This window comes from Guillardia theta, assembly GCF_000315625.1.
Source record: "Guillardia theta CCMP2712 unplaced genomic scaffold GUITHscaffold_65, whole genome shotgun sequence".
Classification (NCBI taxonomy): Eukaryota; class Cryptophyceae; order Pyrenomonadales; family Geminigeraceae; genus Guillardia; species Guillardia theta.
The window spans coordinates 21,166-44,260 of record NW_005434609.1 but is presented as its reverse complement, the minus strand read 5'-3'; the positions used below and the strand labels follow the sequence as shown (position 1 = coordinate 44,260).

Here is a 23,095-nt window from a genome sequence, read left to right as displayed (position 1 = left end):
CGATCAGCGAGGTGAAGGCTCAGGTCCTGCTTGAAGTTCTCAGTGCGACTACTACGATCCTTCCTTGCACCAGGAAGGTTGGTCTTGTTCTCAGCAAGGGGCCCAACCTGCAGGTTGTGCTCGCCAACGAGACCCTCAGGTCAATGCTGGACTGGCCGCAGAGCAGAGAGGACTGGCCACAGACAGTTCACGACATTCTCCCTCCTCAGATTCGTCGGGTGCACCAGCATTGGGTTACCAGGGCCATCGAGAACGGCACCCTTCCAGGATCTCTCCTGCACCCTTTGCGCAACGTCTCGTTGCAGAAAGCAAACGGAGAGTCAGTGCAGGCCAACGTCATCCTGCGCACTCTAGGAGGAGAGGTGGATCTCGGGTCCGAGGACTGCATGATCTACAGCCTCATCCTCCCTGTGGACGAGGAGGGAGGAGAATGCCAGTCGCCCTACTCACAGAGCTTGACAAACTCTGCTGGTCTCTGGCACCTAGCGGCTGAGGTCCTGTACGGATCGAGTGCCGGAAGGATAGTGGCAGCGGGCCAGCTTCCTGATCCAGAGTCCTACTCCCTCGCCACCGTCCTCTTCCTCGACATCGTGGGATACACCAAGCGCTGTATGGAGCTCTCGCCCGACGAGATCACGGACTGGATGTCGCATGTGCATGCTGACGTCGAGCAGCTGATCGCCGAGTACTCGATCCGCAAGATCGAGACGAGAGGAGACTGCTACATCTGTGCCTCGGGTACCAACGGCGTGCAGGGCGACAGAGGGGAAGACCAGATGACGAGGATGGTGAAGTTCGCGGTTGCAGTCTTCCATCGGATCAAGCAGAACAACGACACGCTCATCCGTGTTGGCATCGCGTGCGGCCCCCTCACCATCGCCTACATCGACAGCAACCACTTCGCTCCCACCATGTGCGCCTTTGGTGACACCATGAACACAGCGGCTCGCATGGAGCAGAGCGGAAACCCGGGACTGCTGCACCTGTCGGAAGAGGCGGCACTGCGGTACATGGACGAGATGTGGAGCCACAAGCAGGCGGAGGAGCTGCGAGAGGAAGAGGAGGAGGAGGAGCCCAGCCGAGGGAAAGGGATGAAATGCGGGGTGAACTGGGACAAGATGGACATCAAGGGGAAGGGAACTCTGCGCACAGCATGGATCGATTGCGCCACGGGAGGGTTCGAGAAGATGCAGGACCGAGTGAAACGAGAGCTGCAGCTTTGCGGTGAAAGTTCAGAGAGAAACAGACCGAGAAAAGCAGGGGAAACGACTGAGGCGCCGGACGAGAATAGCCCGAGAACCTCTGAGTTTGTAGACCCGTGGGCTTGCGAGCTGCTAGGCAACGAGCCCCGATGACGTGACATTGTTGTGTATTCTTTTTCTCTTGTAATGTTAGTAATACTTTCTTCCTTGTCACTGTACTCCTCTCTCCTCGCTCCCTCTTGCCTGTGTCCTCCCTCCACCTTTTCACCCCGTGAGGTTCAAGTTCTTGAGACATGCTGTAGCATATCGGGCAGTGCTTGCATCCGTAGACCTTTTCAGTTCCTGTCAAGCATCCATCAAGGTTGCTATCTCCTCCTCCTCCTCCTGCCTCGATCTGCTCCCTTTCCTCGCCCTCTTCCCCTCACCCACCGCTCGACCTCCTCCTCCTCCTCATCCTCATCCTCATCCTCATCCTCATCCTCGTCCTCGTCCTCGTCCTGCCTCGATCTGCTCCTCTTCCTCGCTCTCTTCCCTTCACCCACCGCTCGACCTCCTCCTTCTCCTCCTCCTCCTCCCGCCTCTGCCCCTCCCCTTGCTCGGCTCCTCCTCCCTTACGTTCAGCTGCTCAAGACAACCGGGGTATGAGAGCACGTGCTGCCTGCCCTCCCGCTCCACCGCGATGTTCCTCAGTGCTGAGGCAAGTCAGACGTTGTTAGGTCACCATGGGCTTCACCTCCAGCAGCATAGCGGATCGTCTGCTTGTCCTTGGACGACAGGCGACTCATCAGCTTCTCGATGAGCCCATCCTGTTGGAAGAAGAGCGTCTCATGGAGAAGCCAGGGAGAGGGGGAGGGAGAGGGGGAGGGAGAGGGAGAGGGAGAGGGAGAGGGAGAGGGGAGCAGAAGGAAAACATCTTCTCGAAGAGTTTCACCTGGCTGAAGACAAGATGTCGATTTCCTGATTCGAGCACAAGATTTCCGATGGCCTAGGAGGAGGCGAGTCACGAGGTCTCCTCCTCCCATCTCCTCCTCCCATCTCCTCCTCCTCCTCTACCATGGTGGCGTATCTGCTAGTCTCAGCGTCTGCCGAGGAGACCAGGAGGGAGATGTCTCGGAGAGCTTGAGCTGCTCTCAAGGTTTCACGAGACTCCCACGAGGAGGCAGCAAGCGCTCACCGTGCTTGAAGATCTCCTTCCTGCCCTGCGGGTCCATGGCGATGTTGCCAAGAGCTAGAGACGTGTAGCGAGACACATGCGTGTCCTGAGAGAGTGTTAACAATGGGACCTCACTCGCTCGCTCACTCCCTCCCTCCTCATTCCCCCTCCTCATACTCTTCGTCCTCCTGCTCCTGCTCCTGTACCTGGAGCAGCAGCAGCGCGTGCAGGGCCCCGATGATATTGGGATGCTGCAGGATGAGATGTCTGCCCTCGGGCTCGATCGCCAGGATGCCGAGAGCATGGATGGCCTCTCGTTGGCTGGTGAGGTTGGCGCCCTCGTCCGTGAGGACCTGCAGGACGGAGGAGACGTCTTCGGACCCTCGGGACTTGGGCGAGCCTGCGGAAGGAGCAGAGGGAGCAGGAGATGTCTCACGGTCCGAGAGACTCCTAGGAGGTGGGCGAGTCCTGGGAGGAGGATGGAGATCAACGGGGCGAGCTGAGGGGGAGCGCTCCTCCTGCTTCTGCGCCGACGACAGAGCAAGCAGCTTCTCGGTAGCCTCCGCCAGCTCCTCCTGCAGCTGCTCTATCATCTTCCTGTGCGCCTCTCGCTCTGCCTGGAAGGAGGCGCTGACGACCCTCTCATGCGCCTCGATGGCTTCAACCTTGAACCTGTTGTAGAGGCTCTTCTCCTGCTCTCTGACCTCTCTGATCTTCTCCTCCAGCAGTCTCCGCTCCTGCTCCATCACCTCCGCGTGCCACTCCATCAGCTTCTCCTTCTCCTTCCTCCATGAGTTCTCAACTTGCTCGCACATGTCTACCTTGAGCCGCTCGACCCTCCCCTCTGCCTCCTCCAGCTTCTCCTCAGCTCGCAAGCACCTCTCCTCCAGCAGAAAGTTCTGTTGGGCCATGCTTTGCATCTTGGCTGTGAGCTCTTCTACCCTCCTCCTCTCCTCCTCGACTGCCTGTCGGAGCATGAGCACTTCCCTCGAGGGTCCTGCGGGCTCGGCATGTTCTTTCCTCTCACGCTGCTGATCCTGATGATCGTCCTGCAGCCTCGCGTCATATTCCACCCTCCTCGTGCTCCGGCCTCACCTTCTGCTCTGACTTTTGGGGAGCAGCGGCTCGCGATTCGACGCTTGCAGCGCGAAAGAGCGTGACCTGAAGACTTTACTTAGACATGCTCTGCCTGCCTCCACTCCTTCCATCCATCCCCCCTCCCTCCATTCTTGCTCTCCTTCATCCTCTTGAACTGCTATCTCCTCTCCTCCAGTCACTTCCTCTCGCTCCCGTACCTCGAGGATATCTCCTCTGCTCCATTGCCCGTCACTGCTCGCCTTCCGCAGTCTCAGGTGAACTTGTGTCCCGACTCGTCCCACGATCGCCCCTCGCAACTCCGATGGAGTTGTACCGACCACAGATTGACCGTTGACTGCAAGCACCTGATCGCCAAGTCCAACCTTGCGGCTTGAAGAGTAAAGTCAAAAGAAAGGGGCAGGAACGGGGGAAAGGGGCAGGGGCAGGGGCAGGGGCAGCAGGAGGGGCTACAACGTACTGAGCGCGGCTGGCCCCTCCTTGAATATTTTCCCGACTGTGATAGGACCTCCTTCTTCGAGCTGCTCCAGCAGGATGCCAACTCCAGCATCGGGCTGAACCTCCCGAGGAGAAAGATGAGCGACCGACATGTCGGCGAGGGCCGCGAGGTCGGAGACAGCATGGCTCTCCTTGGCCACGAAGGAGACGCTCATGCTCTCCTCGCACGTCATCTCCTGCTGCTTCCCTTGCAAAGGGCACTGAGAGAAGCGCGGGAAGGAGCGGGAGCCCTGCGAGCCACGAGAGTCAGCAGAACATCCGCTCACAGTCGACCAGTCGACCGAGAGAGAAACCTGAGACACGTCCAGTCTCTTGCCACCTGCCTTCGCAGCAGGGGAGGTGGAACGAGGGGCTTGTGCGACGGCTGCGATCTTAGAGATAGGCATAAGGACATTCTCGTGCTGATTTTCCTTGTCTTCCACATCACAATCAGGTCGGTCCCAAGAAGTTTCTTTCGTCTTGACGTTGGCGTAGTAGATCTCACCATCGGGAGATTCCAGCTCAACCCAACTGTTAGGGAGATGTCTCCTGTGCGCACAACACAATGTCATCGTGAGAGTTGCATAGAGACGCTGATATGAGACTCATGAGAAGTTTTGACAAGAAGATTCTGTCAACCAAGAGCATTTGTAAACACAGCCATTCGTCTTACAAACATCTATGAACTTGTTCTGACAATATCAAACTCCTAGTGCAGGGCTCTGTCCCACACTCTTCCGGATTTCATCCCCCCTCCCATCCATTCTCGTTCCCTTCCCATGCTCATTTTAGCTCTCACTGACAGACTGCCCCCCTCAATCTCTCTTCCTCCCTCCCTCCTCTCCCTCTCATCTTTCTCCCTAGTTGCCCGACTCTTTCTCCCTTCTCTCTGCCTCCTCTCTGCCTCCTCTCTCCCTCCTCTCTGCCTCCTCTCTGCCTCCTCTCTGCCTCCTCTCTGCCTCCTCTCTGCCTCTTCTCTCCATCCTCTCTCTCCCATCGTCTCACCGGATCTTCGGCTTCGCGATCGACGCCATCCTGCTCTGCTACTTTCAAAAAGGCGTGTATATAACATCCTTCTCCACCCCACCCCCTTCATAGGGAATCCCCGGGTAGCAGGGTACCCCATCAAACGGGGGGTCAATTTAAAATTATGGATATAAGTCAGTGCCGTTCACCGGACCCGGTGGGTCACCGGCGGCAGAATCGGGCCCGGTGGTGCGGTATGAGGGGCAGGTAACACTTGAATACAAAAGCCTTACGCCTTCACCTGTAGTAAAACACCCCAAGCCCTTCCGTGCCATGTCATGATCGTGACATTGTCCGTCGTCAGGTTACCCTACAACTCAAAAGAGCAACGGTACAAAGGTGCTCGTGTATCAAGTGGAGGACGTTGTACAAAGGTGCAACGGTACAGCCGATGCTCAGATCCAATCAGCCTCTTCTCGTACACAAGCTGACGTTGCTTACAGGCTCGTGATCAAGTCACCGCAGATCCGCATCGCCTCCTCTTTACTACACCAGTGAGATACGCACCATCTCGTTACCATGCCTAGGCTTTACTACAGGCGAAGAAGTCGGACCCCCTCCCCTGGGCGTCTTTATTACCCCTTGCCTCTGCCCCTCCCCCGTCCTTCGCCATGTCCCTCACGCACCGCAGCACCGATGACGATACGAGGGCGCAGCCGGAAGCCTCGAGCCACGAGGACGCTCCTCCCCTCTCAGACCCGCCTCCTTTCGCCCTCAGCCACGAGGCATGGGGCGGCATGAGCACCTGCAGGAGGAAGCAGCTCCTCGCGCTCTGGCGGTCGATCGAGCTTGTGCAAGACGCGATCCGGACACGAGAGGAGGGACGGGAGGCAGAGCTGCCGGGCATCGGGATGCCCTCGAGACAGGAGGAGAGCTGAAGGAGGAGGGGTGGAGGGGCATAGGACGGACGAGTATTCTTTACAGGGTGTACATACGGGGGGAGGCTAGGAGGAGCTACATAGCGGGATGTAAGATATGAATGAACGCTAAGACTTTCATCTTTTACGTGTGGGGGAATGACCCAGCGGCATGTCTGACAGCCTGCCAGGCTACCAAGATTCTTGGTGGTTGTGTGATGTATGCTCCAAGTCAGCTAGCTGTATTGATATGATAGATGGTTCATTCTTTCTGCTGCTTCCTGCAAGGGCTGAAGGAAGCACCCTTCAAATGATACATGCCTGCCTCCTACCGAGTCGATACACTCTGAATGGCATGCGAGCTGCGACTGCATGCTTTCAATCATGGTGTTATCAGTCTCTCATGCATCATAGCCACTTTGTTGTACACAACCACCTTCGGGAATCAGCAAGAGCACTAGAGCAATCACTGCTGCGTTTACTAGAACACAACGAGCACGACAGGCTACTGCTGTCGGCTAGAGGACGTAGACCTCTTCCCCTATACGAACAGTGCGCTTTGTTCTGTATGAGTCTTGGTCCGGTGTGCCACACTGAACGATCTTGCTACCTCTGGTACTCCTAGGTGAGCCGTTTGGTTCACATCAGCAGCACTGAGCAATCGTTCTAGGTCAAGAAGCTTGAGCACACAGAGGCCATCAAGGAGCTTCAGGTCCTCATCTTAGGACTGAGAATGTTCACTTGACCATGCAGGACGCTTGCTCGACCGTCTTGCTTGTTCAACAGTTATCGCAGAAGAGACTGAGAAAATCGTCACTCAACTGCAGACTTCGGATGCGGGCCCGCCCGGACACAAGCTGACGTTGCTTACAGGCTCGTGATCAAGTCACCGCAGATCCGCATCGCCTCCTCTTTACTACACCAGTGAGATACGCACCGTCTCGTTACCTTGGCCGTGATTTTACAACACCGTTCGGCCCCGGTAGCCGAAGAAGTCGGACCCCCTCCCCTGGGCGTCTTTATTACCCCTTGCCTCTGCCCCTCCCCCGTCCTTCGCCATGTCCCTCACGCACCGCAGCACCGATGACGATACGAGGGCGCAGCCGGAAGCCTCGAGCCACGAGGACGCTCCTCTCCTCTCAGACCCGCCTCCTTTCGCCCTCAGCCACGAGGCATGGGGCGGCATGAGCACCTGCAGGAGGAAGCAGCTCCTCGCGCTCTGGCGGTCGATCGAGCTTGTGCAAGACGCGATCCGGACACGAGAGGAGGGACGGGAGGCAGAGCTGCCGGGCATCGGGATGCCCTCGAGACAGGAGGAGAGCTGAAGGAGGAGGGGTGGAGGGGCATAGGACGGACGAGTATTCTTTACAGGGTGTACATACGGGGGGAGGCTAGGAGCAGCTACATAGCAGGATGTAAGATATGAATGAACGCTAAGACTTTCATCTTTTGGCCCTCGAGTCTTTGGAAGCAGTATGCTGCTGCATGTTGTATAGCTCGGACCGTCGGATTCATAGCAGAACTAGAACATCCGATGATCCGATGATAGTCCGCAGCTTCTCTGATAGTAGTCTGACAGTGAGTCACCGTAAGCCCCGGCGAGTGACTGAGTCAGCCCGGCCCTCAGGCTGCTGCCAGTATGATGATCCGATGGGCCGATCTTCACTCAAAGTTAAGTTAAAAATCAGTACGAGCTTCCTGCCTCAGGCTTCTAGCCTAGTAGGGCCTCGTGTTTATGACACGCAAAAATCGAGAACGGTATATAGAATTCTCTCCTTTTTTTTTGACTTAGTGAAAGAATCTTGAAGCGCCCTGCGAGATCCAGTCCTTGTATCCTGCGCGCAGTTAAGTGAAGGTATCAGTTAAGTTTGGGGGACAGCAGTTCCTCCTCGACTCTCCTGATTGTCCTCGTACTGCTTTTTAACTTAACTTTGAGTAAAGGGGACTGTTGTTTGACTGAGAGTCAAGTCAGCATGCTCAAGTGGGCCGCCCGGCGGGCCCGGCCCGCACTCAGTGAGAAACTGTTACAGTAAAATCGTAACGGTTTCGGGGTCATATCGATTTAACGTTGTTTTGACCGCGCTCATGGCGTCGCTGCGGTTGAAGTTGACGATGAACAGAAGGAGGCAACAGCAGCTGAAGATGCTGGAGGAGGAGGTGAGCATGAGGCGAGGAAGAGAACATGCTGAGAAGGGAAGGAGCGAGACTGAGTCGGATGTGGTATGAGGAGAGGAAGTCTGCGATGAGATGGTTATGTTGATGATGCTGATTTCTTGCAGCTCATAGGCTCTGGCATCTACCCGGACAACAAGGACCTGATGGACTACAGGACTGACAGGAAGAAACTGCGGCGAGAGGAGAAGATGTTGATGAAAGAAATGTTGAACAAGTCCGAAAATGTCGAAGTTGAGGCAGTCTTGGGCTACTTGTCGGACAAGCAGGATGACCTCGATTCTAAGTTGCTTCCGAAGAGAACTAGAGAAATCACAGAGATTGAAAATGATCCACAGGAGACAAGAGAGGATACTCGACGGGGTGACGGAAGCACGAGGGAGGGGCACAAACAGACCAGGATGAACGGCAAGTTCTCCTCGGACATCGAGGTCCGCCAGCATAGCGAGAGCCCGCGTTCATCGTCGAGGAGGCAGCAGCCCGTCTTTTCTGACTTGAAGCCAAGCATGAAACGATCCCCGAAATCTCCTAGACAACCTGACCTTGTGCCGAGCCAAGCGCCGGTGCGGCATGCGTACACCCAGGTATGTGTGCAGAAGCTGTCGTTGACTTGCTCGCAGCGGCTACTGACGTGTGCTCAGACGCCCTCCATGCCCAAGACTCCGCATGCTCGCGCGAGGGAGCAGAGGATGAGACAATGGAGTGATAGCCCCGCCGCTCCCCGTCGCTGCTGGAGCTCCGGCCGGTGAGGAGCCCTTCCAAGCTATCGCGAGTGAGAAACGAGAGTTGTCCTCCGATGCCGCAAGAGCAGCAGACCATCACACCTCGACGAACTCCGCGCGCCCTCTCTCAGCCTCCTCAAGACTCGAGCATGGAGAAGTCCCCCGGCGGCTCTCGTGAACTCCCTTGCTCCAGAAGCGAGATGCTCGCGCACTATGCGCATAGAGAGCGACATCACTCGCCTCTTCCTAAGGAGCTTCATGCCGCCTTCATGCCGACGGCATCGGAGATCGAGCACTGGTCCGTCAAGGCTCTCTCCCCCGCAAGGCGATTTTGGTTTCAAGCAGCTCTCGCGAAGGCGAGATGCACATGATTCAAGTTCACACATGAGCACAGGAAGTCAAATTATTCTTTCATGTCACATATGTACTCCTCCCTCCCTCCCTCCCTCCCTCCCTCCCTCCCTCTCTGTCTCTCCTCCTAGTACTCTACACCAGCATCTGTAACAGTAAAGTTGTGCTCGCAGTCTCCTGTCTTTCAACCTTCACAGGTAACGTTGTGCTCGGCTACAACTTTCGACGTGCGGCAAAGGTGACACAACTCCTGCTGGGCTGTCAAACTCTGGCAGCTGAGAAATCTGGTCGACCTGGACAATGTGAGGGCAGGCGACGACGATGACCTTCAGTCCCTGCTGGATTCTCAGCTGTCTCCCTCCTCCCCTCCTCCCCTCCTCCCCCCTCACCTTGTAGGTCGATTCGACTTCGCGCAACCAATCCTGCAGGCGATTCCTCAAGGCCTGTGAAGAAGCGACTGAGAAAGTAACTCGCCTCCCTCCCCCCCACCCCCCGCCTCCTCCTCCTCCTCCTCTTCCCCCTCCTCATCATCGTTGTCATCATCACCACCACCACCATGATCGCCTTGCTCTCTCGTTCTCCTCCTTCCTCTAACAACCTTTTCGCTCTCTACTCCGTTGTCTTCAAGTGAGTGCTTCTGAAAGCGAGGAAAGAGGCAGAAGTGAGAGAAGAAGAGCAGGAGGAGAGCAGGAGGAGAGCAGGAGGAGAGCAGGTGGAGGAGAGCAGGTGGAGGGTAGGTTCAGTCGTGAGCTTCCTGCTCGCATTAAGTCTCACCCCGTGTAGCCTCGATGCCGACAGTCCCTGCCACGTGTGAGAGGACGAGGACGAGGACGAGGACGAGGACGAGGACGAGGACGAGGACGAGGAGGACTTGGTGGTGGTGGATGAGGAGGGGGGAGGACGAGGAGAGGAAGGAGGAGGCGTGAGGCACCTCAAGTGACCCCCAGCGACGAGCCTGCAGGCGACCAGAGACGAGGACTAGGAGGAAACCGTCAAGCATGCTCCTCCTCTTCCTTCTATCTTACGCCTCTCTGCCGGGTCAAGATTGAGCAGCCGCAGAAGCTCCAGAGAAGTCTCGACACAAGCTCGGTGAGGACTGCTGTAGCCTGATGTACATGAAAACTCGTCAGCATTCCGTTTCCTGCTCCTCGTCCTCGTTCTCTCGGCCTGCTTCTGCTCAACCATTGCTCATCACGCTCTTCCTGCGGCTCCTCCTTCTCCTTGCCCCTCTCCCCAACTCTTCGTCTGCCTCCTCACATATGGTGTTTGCCGTCGCTTTCTGCATTCTCAGCTTGCTATTCGTCGTCATGTTTTCTGCGAAGCTTTCATCTTCACGTGCAGCTTCAGGAGGCTCTCACGGAGCGACTCTTGGACGCCTTGAGCAAGGAGGGGAGCCAAGTAGGAGACGTTGACTGGAGGAGGCAGAGGATCACACCTACTTGTCGCATGGTTGCAGCATTACCTTCATCGCTGATCCTGTCAACCGAGCATGAAACAAGCTTGGCAGATACAAGAACTCCCTGCACGAGCTTGTGTGAGAGGAGAAGGAGGAGGTGAGCAAGAGACAAGGTGGTCAGCGATGCTCGGGAGATGCTCGACGGGAAGATATGAGTTGTTCAGTAGACGTCCAGGCGCCACCAAGTGCTTCGCCTTCCCAGCTCGACCTACCAACTTTAAACCTTGTCCTCCTTATCATTGTTACAGCATCATCACTACAACCATAGTTTCTGTCGTCGTCATTGTCATCGTCATCGTCGTCATCGTCATCATCAACATCATCAACATCATCAACATCATCATCATTACAACCACCACCAAACCTGCACATGCCGCCGGCCTCTGATGAATCTGTGCAGTTGTCGTCACTGATTCATCTACCTTGTGATCCTTCTCTCATCGTCTCTCGACCTTTCCAACCTTCTGCCTCTCCTCCTCTTCCTCACCTTTTGCCGCCCTCCCCCCCCTCCCCCCCCCGGCACTCATAGATAGACTCTCCTTCCTCGTTCCGTCTCTTTCTCCTTCCTCTTTCCTTCTCTTTCTCCTTCCCTCCTCTTACCGCCTCTTCGCTGCGATTCCCTTGCACGCTCGACTCATTCAGAACGTCCCTGCCACGAGCTCTCACGGACAGCAGCGCCAGTTTCTCTTCCTTGCCACTCCCGTTCGGCTTCAAGCTCCTCGCGCTGCTCCTGACCGGCCGACTCTCTCCTCCCCTCTCCGACGATGGTGGCGTGACTATGCTTGTGTCATCTTCCTCGCCCTCTGCTACCTCACCCACCGCAAGCGATGATTGTCGAGAAGCAGCCAATTCCTCTGCTCCTCCTGTCAGACAAAGAGGAGGAGCAGGAGGAGGCAACACAAGCACGTACAGGAGCGAGGCTGGAGCTGTTGTACAAGAGGGGGACGGAGCGACGCGAGCGATCTACCACTGAGTCAGAGGAAGAGGAGACATTGCAAGCTCATCACCCAGCACAGGGCTGAGGGTAAGAGAGATGGTTCTGAATCTGTTCTCCCTTGAGACTCTTCCTGCACAGCCTCTTAGCGTCCTCCGACCCTTCCACCTCCTCACCAGCTCGTCGTCTGCCATATCCTGCGTGGCTTCTCCGTCCAAACCTGAAGGCTGCCAGTCAACCTCCTCCTCAACCTCCGACTTTCACTCGCCTCCTTATCCTCCTGCGCACGAGCTGGTCGTGCCTCTGGTATGGGCGTTCCTCCTCCTCGCCGCTCTCCTCTCCGTTGAGGTCAAGGCTCTGGCTCCATTCTATGCTCTCATCAGTCCTCGCCTCCTCCTCCAGGCCTCACCGGATGACACGTGAGTCTCGTACAAGGAGCCGCGGGGGGATCGGAGGTACAAAGCAGAGCCTGGCTCCCCCTCGTTCTCCACAAATTCATCCTCCGAATCATAGCCTTCTTCATCCTCGCCGTCTACATCCATTTCCTCCTCCTCCCCTTCCTCCTCCCTTCCTCCTCCTCCTCCTCGTCTCCCTCCTCACCATCGCCCTCCTCTCCTTCCTCTTGCCTTCCCTCGTCCTCATCTTCTACGACTATGTCGTATCCTGATGACCCGGCCTCGTGCGCGTAAGTCAGCGATCTTCCAACGTCGCTGCGTCGAGCGGCCAGTCCTCTCCTTCCGCTCTCCTCGTAAGACGTCTCAGAGTTCTGAACCTCACCCATCAGCATCCCCAGCCCAGCCGCGGTCAGTTCCTACCTGCTCGCCGCTGTTGGTCGCTTCCGCGCTGGATGGGTTCGGGTGGGGAGTCCGGGGGGCAGTGTTGGGGCTCCTCCCTCCTCTCAGGTGAAGGCAGACGGACTGAGGGCTGCGAACGAGCAAAAGACAGCCTGTCAAGGAGCTCTGACAGGTGTGGGTATGGCCTGACATTGCCATGCTAAGAATCATCGCAGCCAGTAGCGTCTTGCTGGTTGTGAAAGTCTCCCTAGCGATCATCCTGGACTCATAGCACTTACTGGAAGACGGGTCGAGCCCTCGATAGCAGGAGCTCTAAGGTGACTGGTGGGACAGGGAGCTCAAACATTCCTGGAGTGAAGCGAATGAAGCTGAAGCCTGTCGGATAGCAGGGAGGAAGGGTCTCCTATGAGAGAGCGGAGAGGAAGGGTCTCCTATGAGAGAGCGGAGAGGAAGGGTCTCCTATGAGAGAGCGGAGAGGAAGGGTCTCCTATGAGAGAGCGGAGAGGAAGGGTCTAGCGGGACCTCAAGACTTCTAGGAGCAGCAGCAGGGGGAGCAGCAGCGGTGGGTTCGGTTCAACACCATGGTAGGTCGGATCGTTTTTTTAGTGTGTAAAAGAAAAAAAGAAAAACCAGAACGACTCGCCTGGCCCGGCTCCCCGACAGGAGGGTCAGCTGGGGTTTCTCCTGGGGATCCGCTGGAGAACAGACCTGAGCTCTTCCGCCGACACATGCGAGTACCTTTCGGAGCTAGTTGTCAACTCCTCCTCGTCTCCCTCTTCCTCATTCCTGACAGTAAGTTCACTCACCGGCGACCATGAGCGCTGTCCCCGTCCTTGAGCCCGACCTGCCAGTAGACGAACCCCATCGCCATGGCCAGATGCGCGTAGCAATGCCTGCGAGGAGGTCAGAGGGTAGGGACAGAAAGTGTGAGAGCAGGAGCAGGTGAGGAACATACGCTCCCGGCTCAGCAAGGGCAGCAGCAGCAGCAGCAGCAGCAGCAGCAGCAGCAGCAAGAGGATCATACGTTCCGGGCTCTGCGAGGGAGAATTCGACCAGGTGGGTCCCATCCTAAAGCGAGGGAAGTCAAGCAGGACCAGCCAAGGTCTTGAGCTTCACCTGAGCGAAGATGGCGTTGGCGAGTCCTGCTCCATGCATGCCGACCACCACGAGAGCTCTTGAAAACTTCTCAACCGTCTCGAGGAGGCAAGTCAGGGTCAGAGCAGGAGCAGGAGCCTCTTACCTCTTTCATGGAGGGAGAACGAGGAGCGTCTGAGTGAAGGACGAGAGGAAGACGCAATGAGTTCTACGAGGAAAGAGTCAGTGAAACTGTTCGTTTAGACGCAGAACCACCACCTCCTCTACCCTCCCCTTCCCATCCTCTCTATCCTGCTCTTCCCCCCTCTCCTATCGCACTCTTCAAATTCTCCTCCATTCTCTATCTCTTCTGCTCCTCCTACAGGCTTCTCTCACCTCCTCCTCCATCGTTCGCTTCACTTCCTCCTCGTTCGCCACCCGTCGGTCTTGCGACTTTCGTCGCGTGACGTAAATCATCACGTGCGGCCATCTACCCGCCTGGTCCACGTCAAGGAGTCCGAGACGGGTCAGCATAGTCGCTCGCAGGCTCCTCATGGCGTGACGGGGAGGAAGATGGTGAGTGTCGAGGCTGCAAGAGCGTCAGGAGACCTGTAGCAGCAGCTCCAGCACTGACCGTGTGTCCTCCGCTCCCTTCCTCCAGTCGACCACATGAAGCTTCTCCACCCACACGCGAGCGCAGGAGGATTCTTCCTCCCCCTGATGCTGCGCCACGATGTTGTAGGGAGTGATCCTCTCACGGGGGATGCCCAGGAGGCGGAGGAGCTCGAGGATGAAGGAGTGGAAGGCACCGTAGTCGGAAGGCACCAGCACAGTGGAGGAGGGAGAGATGCGGGGGAGGGCGAGACACGCTCGAGGCATGGCGTCCACCAGCCAGTGATAGAACCTGAGGATATTCAGCAGGGCAGAAGCAACGGGAGGAGGAGGCACCCAGGGCCGAAGGCGAGCGAGAGGAGGAGAGTCTCGCTCAGCCTCGGGGTTGAGCTGTTGGCCGGAGGGCATCGAGCACTGGGGAGGTTCGCGTACAATGGGATCTGAACACCTTGATGGGTCGCGTACACTCGGCCCTCCTGCCATGGGAAGGGTAAGGAACAAGCAGCCACTTCCTACAGACTGACCTCATCCCATATCACCGCGTCGTTGCCGCTCACGTAGACGTTTCTGAGCGTGACGTGTACAACCTCTCGCTCCCTGTACTTCTGCCTCCTCCCCCACTCGAAGGCTGCTCGGCCTATCGCCTCCTTGCCCGGCTCAAAGCTGTCTGACGTCGCCTCCTCCTCTGCTCCGTAATCAAACCCTCCAGCGCTCAGGGTGGCGACAGAGGTGATGCGGTTATGCTTCTCCTCTCTCCAGCGCTCTACAACTGCAGGCTCCTCACACCTAGTCGGGTCCTCAGGCCTGCTGTTATCCAGCCGCTTGCACATTCGACTCGCCCACGATTTGGAGGACAACCAGTACGCTCTCGTGAAGTTGGGTACCACACTCGCACTGTAAAACTCTGTCGATTCGCCTCCGTAGAGCTCCGCACCTCGAGCGAGCGTGTAGAAAGTCTCAGGGTCATCGGGACGCAGTCGCGCTGCCTGCATGAACAAGCCGACTGCCTCCTGTGACTTACCCGCGCGGAACTTGACCCATCCTAACGCGTTCAGAGCCTTGACAGTGCGCGGTGCGAGCATGCTCCAGGCTTCATACGCCTCCTCTGCTGCTGTCCAGTTATGAAGCTCTTCCTCCAAGGCCCCGAGCTGTGCGTGTGTAGCAAGAGACTTGGGCATCATCATCTTGACTTGATGCAGCGCCGATCGCGCTTCCTCGTTCCTCTCCAGCATTCGGAGGTTCGCTCCCAGGTAGTAGTATGCTGCTGCAAGCCTCGTCCTAGAGGCGTGTAGGTCTCGTCTCCTCCAATGTTTGTTGGAATGATCGGGAGAGGAGGAGGAGGAGGAGGAGGGTCTCTCAAGCTCGGAGATGCACTTCTTGAGGTATCTCATGGACCACAAGGCTTGAGCCTCGCTCCTGGAGGCTGCTGCTTCAAAGTACCACAGCTTTCCTCGCTCGAGAAGCTCAGCAGGGTCGGAGGTCTCGTCCTGGACTTTCTCTTCCGCCGAGATCTGAGCTAAGTGCAACAAGAGAGCGAGCAAGGAGAGAAAAGCTCTGCCGACACTTGATATCGCCATGCTGGGTCTGAAAAGAAACCGCAGGGGTCAGAAGGGCAAGCAAGTGCTAGGAGGAGGATGCGGCTGGTAGTGCAGTCGTCGTCTCATTTGGTCGGCAGTCACGAGGCTTCAAGAAACTGCAGACCATCTCTGAGTGCGTCACACGACGCTGCTGCTGGAGGCACTGGCGCCATAGCTCTTGCGCTGGGTCGAGCCCATGCTTGTGAGCTCTTGACTTGCGATGGCTCTACGAAACATCCTGCCCCAAACAAGCAAGTCATCCTAGACATAACAAGATCCCTCTTCCCTCGCAGCTTTCATCCCCCTCATCCATCCTCCCTCTCTCCTCCTCCTCCTCCTCCTCCTCCTCCTCCTCCTCCTCCTCCTCCTCCTCCTCCCCACCTGCTTCCCATGTACAAGAACGTCAACACCATCATCATGACAACAGCTTCATGGAGCATTTTGACGGTTTCATTCCGTTATGATCGTTGTGGCTCGTTACAATCAGCATTGCTACCCCAGTTCATATTACTCAAGACCCCAACCACCCCTGTAAATACCTACATGTACCCCTCCTTTTCTCTCTTCCTCGAATATATTTGAAATACCCACCCTCTGGTACAAAGTGTAGGACACTACCCCTGGTTGGAACCTCACATCACCCCACCCTCCGATGGTTCCCTTCCTACCAACGATGGTGAAATGAGGAGATCGGGTTTGGCAAGGTTGATGGAGCCCATGGAAGAGCAGCAGCAGCAGCAGCAGCAGCAGCAGCAATGGAGGGAGAGGAGCAGAATGGAGGAGCAGGAGCAGGAGCCTTTGGCCTCCTTTCAGCAGCAGCAGATGCAAGGAGAAATGATCTTTCTCATGCTCCATGCCCTCCGAGGATCCCCGTGCCAGCAGGCAGCCGCAGCTCTGGAGCAGGAGGCGAACAGGCTGGGAGTGTTCGGTGAGACTGTGAGCTGGACAGGCACGAGGAGGTTTGCCTCGTTCCGAGACATGTGCAGACTCGCTCCTCATGTGGGCTCTTCCCACCTCCAACACCTGCTCTCCTTCACCCTCTCCTCGCTCACCCCCCAGCAAGGCCTCCTTCCTCCCACGCTCTTCCGCAAGCCACAGCGCACAGACTCCCCTATGCCCTCCTGCAGAGCGCACGGAAACTTCTTGAGGAGCCGGACCGTTGCGAACGAGCTGATCCAGTTGCAGGGGAGGGAGATGGGGAACAGGTTCAGCGTGAGGGGGATGTGGAGGCCGCACTTCTACCAGCATCTGGAGCTGCAGGCGAGAGTGATGGGTCACTTCTGTGCCGTCTACTGCCTCGTGTTCGACAAGACCGGCCGCCTCTTCGTGACGGGCTCCGACGACAAGCTGATCAAGGTGTGGAACTCGAGGACTTGCTGCCTGGTGAGGACGATGAGGGGGCACGTGAGCGACATAGTCGACTTGTCTGTCTCCTGCGACAACCGCTTCCTCGCCTCAGCTGGAAACGACCTGGACGTGCGGATCTGGTGGCTGCACAACGGCGTCCCTGCCTTCGTCCTCCCAGGGCATCAGCAGGTGATAGCAAACGTTCGGTTCTCTTGGGCGATGCACGCGGACCTGTCGCAGTCGCTCTACTCGTGGGGTCACGATGGCGCGCTGAGGGAATGGAAGATCTCCTCCGACGGCTCCTCCTTCTCCTCCCGAGTCTTCCTGACGTCTGAGGCTCAGGTGCCCCCCGGCCCTCACCCTCCTCGCAAGGCCCCGGAGATCCTCTGCGCGACGATCCATCGGTGGGGAAGCTGGGTGGCTGTCGGGTGCTCGGACCGGATGATCCGTATCTACCTCCTCAACTCCAAGATCTCTCGCCCCATCCGCTGGAACGGCCACATGGACCGCGTGGAGTACATCACCAGCAACGCCTCCGGCAACCTCATCGTGTCTGGGTCGCTCGACGGAACCGTGCGGATCTGGCGCACCGACAAGTTTCTGACGCTGGTGGATCAGCGGATCCTCAACCTGCGACAGGGAGAGGAGCAGCAGACGGGCCGCTCGGTGGAGCGAGTGAAGGTGAACATGGTGAGCCTGTCCTCCGACGGCTCCAAGGTCATCAGCTCTCAGTCGCTGGAGAAGAAGCGCAAAGACAACAAGTGGCTTTGCAGGATCAAGATCTGGGCGGTCGACACGGGAGAACTGATCCACAACCTCAGGGATGCGCACGAGCAGCCAGTGTTCGTAGTGGAGGCCCATCCCTCCGACCCTCGCGTGATGGCGACGGCAGGATACGACGCGCGAGTCGTGCTGTGGGACATCGTGGGAGGGAAGGCCATCAAAGAGTTTCACATTCGCTTCCCCTTGGACGATCGACTGAGCCCCATCGACTTCGACGCACGTACATCGGACATCCTCGAGGGAAAGTGGCACCCCGACGGGACCTCGCTGGTGCTCACCCACAAGAACGGCCACTTCTCCATCCTCACCTGTGGAAACTACAGCGAGAACCTCGCGCGAACAGCTCGAGAGCAGTTCTTTCAGACCGACTTCGGCGAGCTCTCCATGGACGTCCAGCACAACGTGATCGACCTGCAAGCTCAGGTTCCTCCTCACCTCCTGCCCCCCGGCTGCCTCTGCGATCGCTTCGGCAATGTGAACGCGGGGATGGAGGGGCAGGCGACGTGGATGAGTCAGGCAGCAAGCTTGTCCTCCTTGGCCGTCCCCACCTACGTGCACCTGCCCGACGAGATCCTCGAGGACGACCTCCTCCTCTTCCATCACTCCGACGACCCCAACGAGCGCGAATTCTCTCCAGGCAGCTTGAGCGCGGAGGATTCAGAGAGTGAGGAGGAGGACGCTAGTCTCGACAGAGACTTTCACCTGGACTCGAAGGAGAGCAAGCGAAAGCTGAAGAGGTCTCGCGAGCAGCGGGAGCAGCGGGCAAGCCGAGCGCAGAGGCGAAGTCAGAACAAGATGCAGGGGGGGGATGGGGAGGAGATGGAGGACGGAGAGGAGCTGTCGGACTCGGAGCTCTTTGTCCTCCCCAAGGCGAAGGTTTCTCGTGACTTCATCAAGTCAGGTTGGCAGCCCGAGCAGGCGATGAGGCGGCGAGGGTACAGCTCGCATGAGCTCGCCAAGAACGCGGCGAGATCGCGAGATTGGCTGCTAGCGGTGGAGCCTCCGCAGAATGTGGACACGACGTACGTGCCGCAGGTGGGAGATGCTGTCGTCTACTTCAGGCAGGGGCATGAGGAGCAGCTGTGTCAGTTCCCGGAGGCGCAGTGCCAGCGGTCGTACCTGCCGTGGGAGGAGTACCCAGATATGAAGGCAGCAGAGCACTGCGAGATAGTCGACATCAAGTACATGTTCCCCGCCGCCAACGAGGAGGCTGAGAACTCAATCTACTGCCTTCTCAGCCTCGCCCGGATGCCGCTGAGCGTGGAGAAGAGCTCGAGCTCTCAGAAGTTCGCCGTGGGGCAGCCGGTCAAGGCGAGGTGGAAGCGAGGAACACGGTTCAACGGGGTGATCGAAGCCTACCATGGCGACAGGACGTACCGCGTGCACTTTGAGGACGGAGACGTGGAGGCGAAGGAGCCGGAGGAAGACATCGCCCTGCAGACCTTCATCGTCAGCTTCCGCAAGACCCACATGCCCGAGTTCGTCATCCCCCTCTATCGCTTCCAGCGCCACTCCGCCGTCTTCGGTATCGGCGACAAGTTCCAGATGCGCTTCGAGGATGTGGAGACTCCCTACACGGGGACCGTGCGGGGGATTGAGCCCTTCCATCCTCGAGACTTTCCCGACAGCCCCTGGCAGTGCCTGAGGGTGCAATGGGACGGCGAGCAGCGGGAGGAGGAGGGGGAGAAGAACGACTTTGAGAGCGTTTCGCCCTGGGAGATCATGCCGATCGGGGAAGAGAGCTCCTCTCCTCGCATCTCCTCCTCCTTCTCCGACGCTGAGCGGCTGCGGATCTCTCGCCTGCTCGAGGGCTTCATGAGGGCGGAGGCAGCTGAGCCCTTCCTGGGGTGTGAGGATGAGCTGGTCTGGTCGCGGGTCCCGCTGCCCGTCAGCCTCAACATCATTAGCAGCCGACTGAGGAAGTGCTTCTACCGCAGGAAGGAAGCGCTCCTCCACGACCTGCACTGCCTCGTCCGCAATGCTGGGCTCTTCTTGACGCCGGGGGACCCGAAGCTGCTGTGCTCGCAGATGGTGGGGGAGGGAGTGGAGGCGATGGTGGAAGGAGATGGCACGTGGCAGGCGTGGGAGGGAGGCTACCTGGTCAAGATGTGCGGCGAAGGGCACTGGAAGATCTCGCTGAGAGCCATGTGGACGAGCTTCGAAGGGAAGCACGCGCGGCTGATCGGTGGAGGTGGGATGGAGCTGGACGAAGCGGAGGAGAGTCAGAAGTTGGCGCGGGAGAGCTGGGACATGAAGCATCGGCTGCTCTTCGGGTCGTTTGCCAGCCTGCAGGAAGCTTGTGTCCTGCTGCTTCGTGGTTGCCTGGCGATTTTCCTGCGGGAGAAGGATGAACGTGAAGACGCCAGCAGCATGCTGCGTGACGCATGTGTGCTGGTGCATCGGGCGAGGTCACTGCAGAGCGGAGAGGAGGAAGTGGAGGGGAGAGAAGAAGCGATGGAGGAGGGGAGCTGGCAGAAAGTCTTGTCTGCCATTCGAGAACGCGGCGGCTCCCTCAGCACCTCCCCACCTGTGGCAGAAGGGGATGAGACATACGCAGGGATAAGCGTGCAGGAGCTGGAGGATGAGCTTGTCGCTGCCTCTGTCTCCCAGGCAAGCATGCAGGTCACACTCTTCCTGTCCCACTGCCTCTGCGATCAAGCCTGTCGCGCCGAGCATGGCAACGCCCTCGAGTCCGCAGCGAGGAAGATGCTTGAGGAAGTGAAGATCCCAAGCCGAAGAGAGCAGAAGAAGGAGGTGGCAGCGACGACGGGGGGGGAGAGGGAGGAGCAGCTCAGGGAAGCAGCAGCAACGAGGTAGCAAGTCAGCGCGACTTGCTACCTCTCGTCGCGTCCTCCCGGAGCGAGCGGTCACCGCTGAAGATCAAGCTGAACTTGAAGCACATCAAGCTTGAAAGCTCCTCTCCCAACCTGCTCGCTGCCTCCTCCTCCTCCTCCTCCCGCGCTCCTGACATGGAAGAAGGCTCCTCAAGCTTGGCACGGCGAGAGCTGCTGGTGAAGCAGCTGATGAAGTTGAAGGGGTTGGACAAGCACCGTGTGTTCCACCACGCGGTGACAGACGAGATAGCTCCCGGTTACAGCAAGCTTATCCTCTCGCCCATCTGCTTCGACGACATGGGCAGAAAGCTGGAGGAGTCCAGCTACGACCAAGAGCCGCTGCTCTTCTTCTCCGACTTCCTCCTCCTCCTCGCCAACGCGCTCATCTACAACGAGCCTGGCAGCAAGGTCGCGTCCTTAGCGCTGTCAGTGGGTGGGAAGGGGATCAAGGTGCTCGCAGATCAGGTACGAGAGTGGAACGTCATGCTGGAGTCCCGAGCGAGTCCCGAGGGCCTCAGCCAAGAAACCGAGTCTCTGCTCCGACAGCTGGAGGAGCTCGACAAGCTCAAGGTCTTCCTCCTCCCCGTCAGCTTGCTCGAGGTTCCCTCCTACCGGGAGGTGATCAGCCTGCCGATGGACCTGCAGACGATGAGGCAGCAAGCCGAGCATGGAAGGTGAGGGAGGGGAGAGGGGGGAGCTGCCGTCGTTGAAATGTGGACAGGTACCAGCGACGCGAGCTGCTGCTACTTGACTCCTTGCTCATCGGTGTCAACTGCTGCTTGTTCAACCCGCCAGACAGCGTCTACTATCAGACGGCGATCGAGTTCCTTCGAGGAGCCATCGCCTTACTCGCTCAGAGACGAGTAGCAGAGGCGGTGGGACGAGGAGGAGGCAACGGCAGACGACAGCGACGGGAGGGAAGAAGGGAAACAAGGTCAGCCCCGAGCTCGAGCGAGGAGAGCGAAGAGAGCGAAGAGGAAGAGCCGAGGAAACGAAAGCGGGCGAGGAGGTACAGTGAAGACTCGGAGGAAGATATGACAGTTCACAATCGAGGCCGCCGAAGCAGCAGGAAGACGAATGGAGAGAGAGGAGGAGGAGGAGGAGGAAGGGGGATGATCTTGCGACTGCGGAATCCCTCGAGCGTCAGCTACCATGAGGATTCGGCATCTGAAGGAGAGTGAAGGAGGCAGCAGGACAGCGGGGAAAGCGACCTCTCCTCTCCTCTCCTTCCATCCCATCACCCCCTATTACCTCTCCTCGCATAGCTTTGCAGACATTTCTCATTTTGTACACGAAGATTTTACAGCAAGAGGTTCTTCTCTCTCACCATCGCGAGTCTCCATCCTTGGAAGAACCGAAGTGAGGATTGTGCTCTCCCCACAGACCGTCGCCTATCCGAGTCTCAGTCAACCCTCGTCTCCTCCATCATCAGCTACCGTCACTGAAGAAGTGTCTCGTCGGGCGAGAGAGCATGCCATACGGCAGCAGCTTTGTCTGCAGAAGCTCTGAGGTCTGAGGGCGGCCAGCCTGTCTCGAGCTAGCGGTTTGGTCCTCCTGTCCATGACAACATTCAAACGATCAGCAAGCAAAGATCCCCCTCGCCTACGAGCTTCGCGTCTCTACTTGCTGTCCTGATCCTCTTGCATACATCCGGATTCATTTCAACTAAGATGACCGATTGCCTTGTCTTGAGTTACAAGAGTTTCATGATAGACTCCCTCTTTCCTTTCTCCTTTACCTTTACCTCCACTCCTCTTCTCTCTCCTCTCTCCTCTCTCCTCTCTCCTCTCTCCTCTCTCCTCGCTCCTCGCTCCTCGCTCCTCGCTCCTCGCTCCTCGCTTCTCCCTTCTCCCTTCTCCCTTCTCCCTTCTCCCTTCTCCCTTCTCCCTTCTCCCTTCTCCCTTCTCCCTTCTCCCTTCTCCCTTCTCCCTTCTCTTCTCTCTTCTCTCTTCTCCCTTCTCCCTTCTCTCTTCTCTTCTCCCTTCTCCCTTCTCTCTTCCCTTCTCCCTTCTCCCTTCTCTCTTCTCTTCTCTCTTCTCTCTTCTCCCTTCTCTCTTCTCTCTTCTCTTCTCCCTTCTCCCTTCTCTCTTCCCTTCTCCCTTCTCCCTTCTCTTCTCTCTTCTCTTTTCTCCCTTCTCTCTTCTCTCTTCTCTCTTCTCTCTTCTCTCTTCTCTCTTCTCTCTCCTCACCTTGTTTCGCCACAACTTGTCGAACATTGCACTCCCGTTATAGCGTCACTGGATCACCCTACCCCCAACCTTTACCACCCATCCGAATACCCCTTCTTATCTAATGCTTCCACCCCTACCCCCTACAGATTTTACCGGGTTGACTTCAGATGTTTCAATTAGAGATCATTGAGGACAGCGACATCACGAAAACAAAAGAATCATAACAATGGAACTGCTGTCCTCGTGTTGCTATTTAGGGAGGGAGGTACGATGGCGGAGGATGAGGACAAGCAAAAGGAGAGGACAAGGGGTGCAGAGGAGGAGCAAGGAGAAGACAAGAGAAGACAGAGGCGTATGAGAGTGGAGATATGCAAGTACTTGAAGCAACGAGAGGAGCGATGGGAAAGTGATGAGGATGAGATACCATGTTGGCAGATACAAACAGCGAAATCGAATCG

General features: G+C 57.5%; 7 protein-coding genes across 7 annotated transcripts; 4 read left to right on the top strand and 3 right to left on the bottom strand.

The window, feature by feature from the left end:
* Positions 1 to 569: 569 nt before the first annotated feature.
* Positions 570 to 1,052, top strand: GUITHDRAFT_44260 (hypothetical protein; the record flags this gene model as incomplete). Its single annotated transcript, XM_005827567.1, has 1 exon — positions 570 to 1,052. A coding segment is annotated over one exon (483 nt), but the record flags the coding sequence as incomplete, so codon positions are not given.
* A 414-nt stretch (positions 1,053 to 1,466) lies between these two features.
* On the bottom strand, positions 1,467 to 4,499 carry GUITHDRAFT_113177 (hypothetical protein; the record flags this gene model as incomplete). The annotated part of the gene is made up of 11 exons (XM_005827566.1): positions 1,467 to 1,544; positions 1,628 to 1,699; positions 1,818 to 1,894; positions 1,936 to 2,008; positions 2,134 to 2,187; positions 2,256 to 2,326; positions 2,377 to 2,461; positions 2,562 to 3,404; positions 3,451 to 3,516; positions 3,767 to 3,822; positions 3,959 to 4,499. The coding sequence occupies 11 exons, from the start codon at positions 4,497 to 4,499 to the stop codon at positions 1,467 to 1,469; spliced, it is 2,016 nt and encodes a 671-aa protein (XP_005827623.1).
* Positions 4,500 to 7,895: 3,396 nt separating this feature from the next.
* GUITHDRAFT_113176 (hypothetical protein) lies at positions 7,896 to 9,075 on the top strand (the record flags this gene model as incomplete). The annotated part of the gene is made up of 4 exons (XM_005827565.1): positions 7,896 to 8,030; positions 8,090 to 8,566; positions 8,624 to 8,727; positions 8,898 to 9,075. The coding sequence occupies 4 exons, from the start codon at positions 7,896 to 7,898 to the stop codon at positions 9,073 to 9,075; spliced, it is 894 nt and encodes a 297-aa protein (XP_005827622.1).
* Positions 9,076 to 12,907: 3,832 nt separating this feature from the next.
* GUITHDRAFT_113175 (hypothetical protein) lies at positions 12,908 to 15,502 on the bottom strand (the record flags this gene model as incomplete). Its single annotated transcript, XM_005827564.1, has 9 exons — positions 12,908 to 12,977; positions 13,046 to 13,132; positions 13,195 to 13,307; positions 13,356 to 13,433; positions 13,480 to 13,542; positions 13,710 to 13,902; positions 13,948 to 14,217; positions 14,262 to 14,401; positions 14,450 to 15,502. The coding sequence occupies 9 exons, from the start codon at positions 15,500 to 15,502 to the stop codon at positions 12,908 to 12,910; spliced, it is 2,067 nt and encodes a 688-aa protein (XP_005827621.1).
* Positions 15,503 to 16,771: 1,269 nt separating this feature from the next.
* GUITHDRAFT_75292 (hypothetical protein) lies at positions 16,772 to 18,076 on the top strand (the record flags this gene model as incomplete). The annotated part of the gene is made up of 1 exon (XM_005827563.1): positions 16,772 to 18,076. A coding segment is annotated over one exon (1,305 nt), but the record flags the coding sequence as incomplete, so codon positions are not given.
* Positions 18,077 to 20,601: 2,525 nt separating this feature from the next.
* GUITHDRAFT_113173 (hypothetical protein) lies at positions 20,602 to 21,647 on the top strand (the record flags this gene model as incomplete). The annotated part of the gene is made up of 2 exons (XM_005827562.1): positions 20,602 to 21,140; positions 21,188 to 21,647. The coding sequence occupies 2 exons, from the start codon at positions 20,602 to 20,604 to the stop codon at positions 21,645 to 21,647; spliced, it is 999 nt and encodes a 332-aa protein (XP_005827619.1).
* A 118-nt stretch (positions 21,648 to 21,765) lies between these two features.
* GUITHDRAFT_154042 (hypothetical protein) lies at positions 21,766 to 22,702 on the bottom strand. The gene is made up of 3 exons (XM_005827561.1): positions 22,656 to 22,702; positions 21,903 to 22,020; positions 21,766 to 21,857 (listed from the first exon to the last, which is right to left on the bottom strand). The coding sequence occupies exons 1-3, from the start codon at positions 22,680 to 22,682 to the stop codon at positions 21,790 to 21,792; spliced, it is 213 nt and encodes a 70-aa protein (XP_005827618.1). The 5' UTR covers positions 22,683 to 22,702; the 3' UTR covers positions 21,766 to 21,789.
* Between the last annotated feature and the right edge of the window lie 393 nt (positions 22,703 to 23,095).

Excerpts from the sequence above, each read along its gene's own strand:
- GUITHDRAFT_154042 (XM_005827561.1), bottom strand. The coding sequence starts at position 22,682 with ATGTTCGACAAGTTGTGGCGAAACAAG. Across the intron at positions 22,021-22,655 it reads ACAAGTTGTGGCGAAACAAG|GAGGACCAAACCGCTAGCTC; the intron begins GTGAGGAGAGAG and ends TGTCATGGACAG. Across the intron at positions 21,858-21,902 it reads GAGACACTTCTTCAGTGACG|GCGACGGTCTGTGGGGAGAG; the intron begins GTAGCTGATGAT and ends AGACTCGGATAG.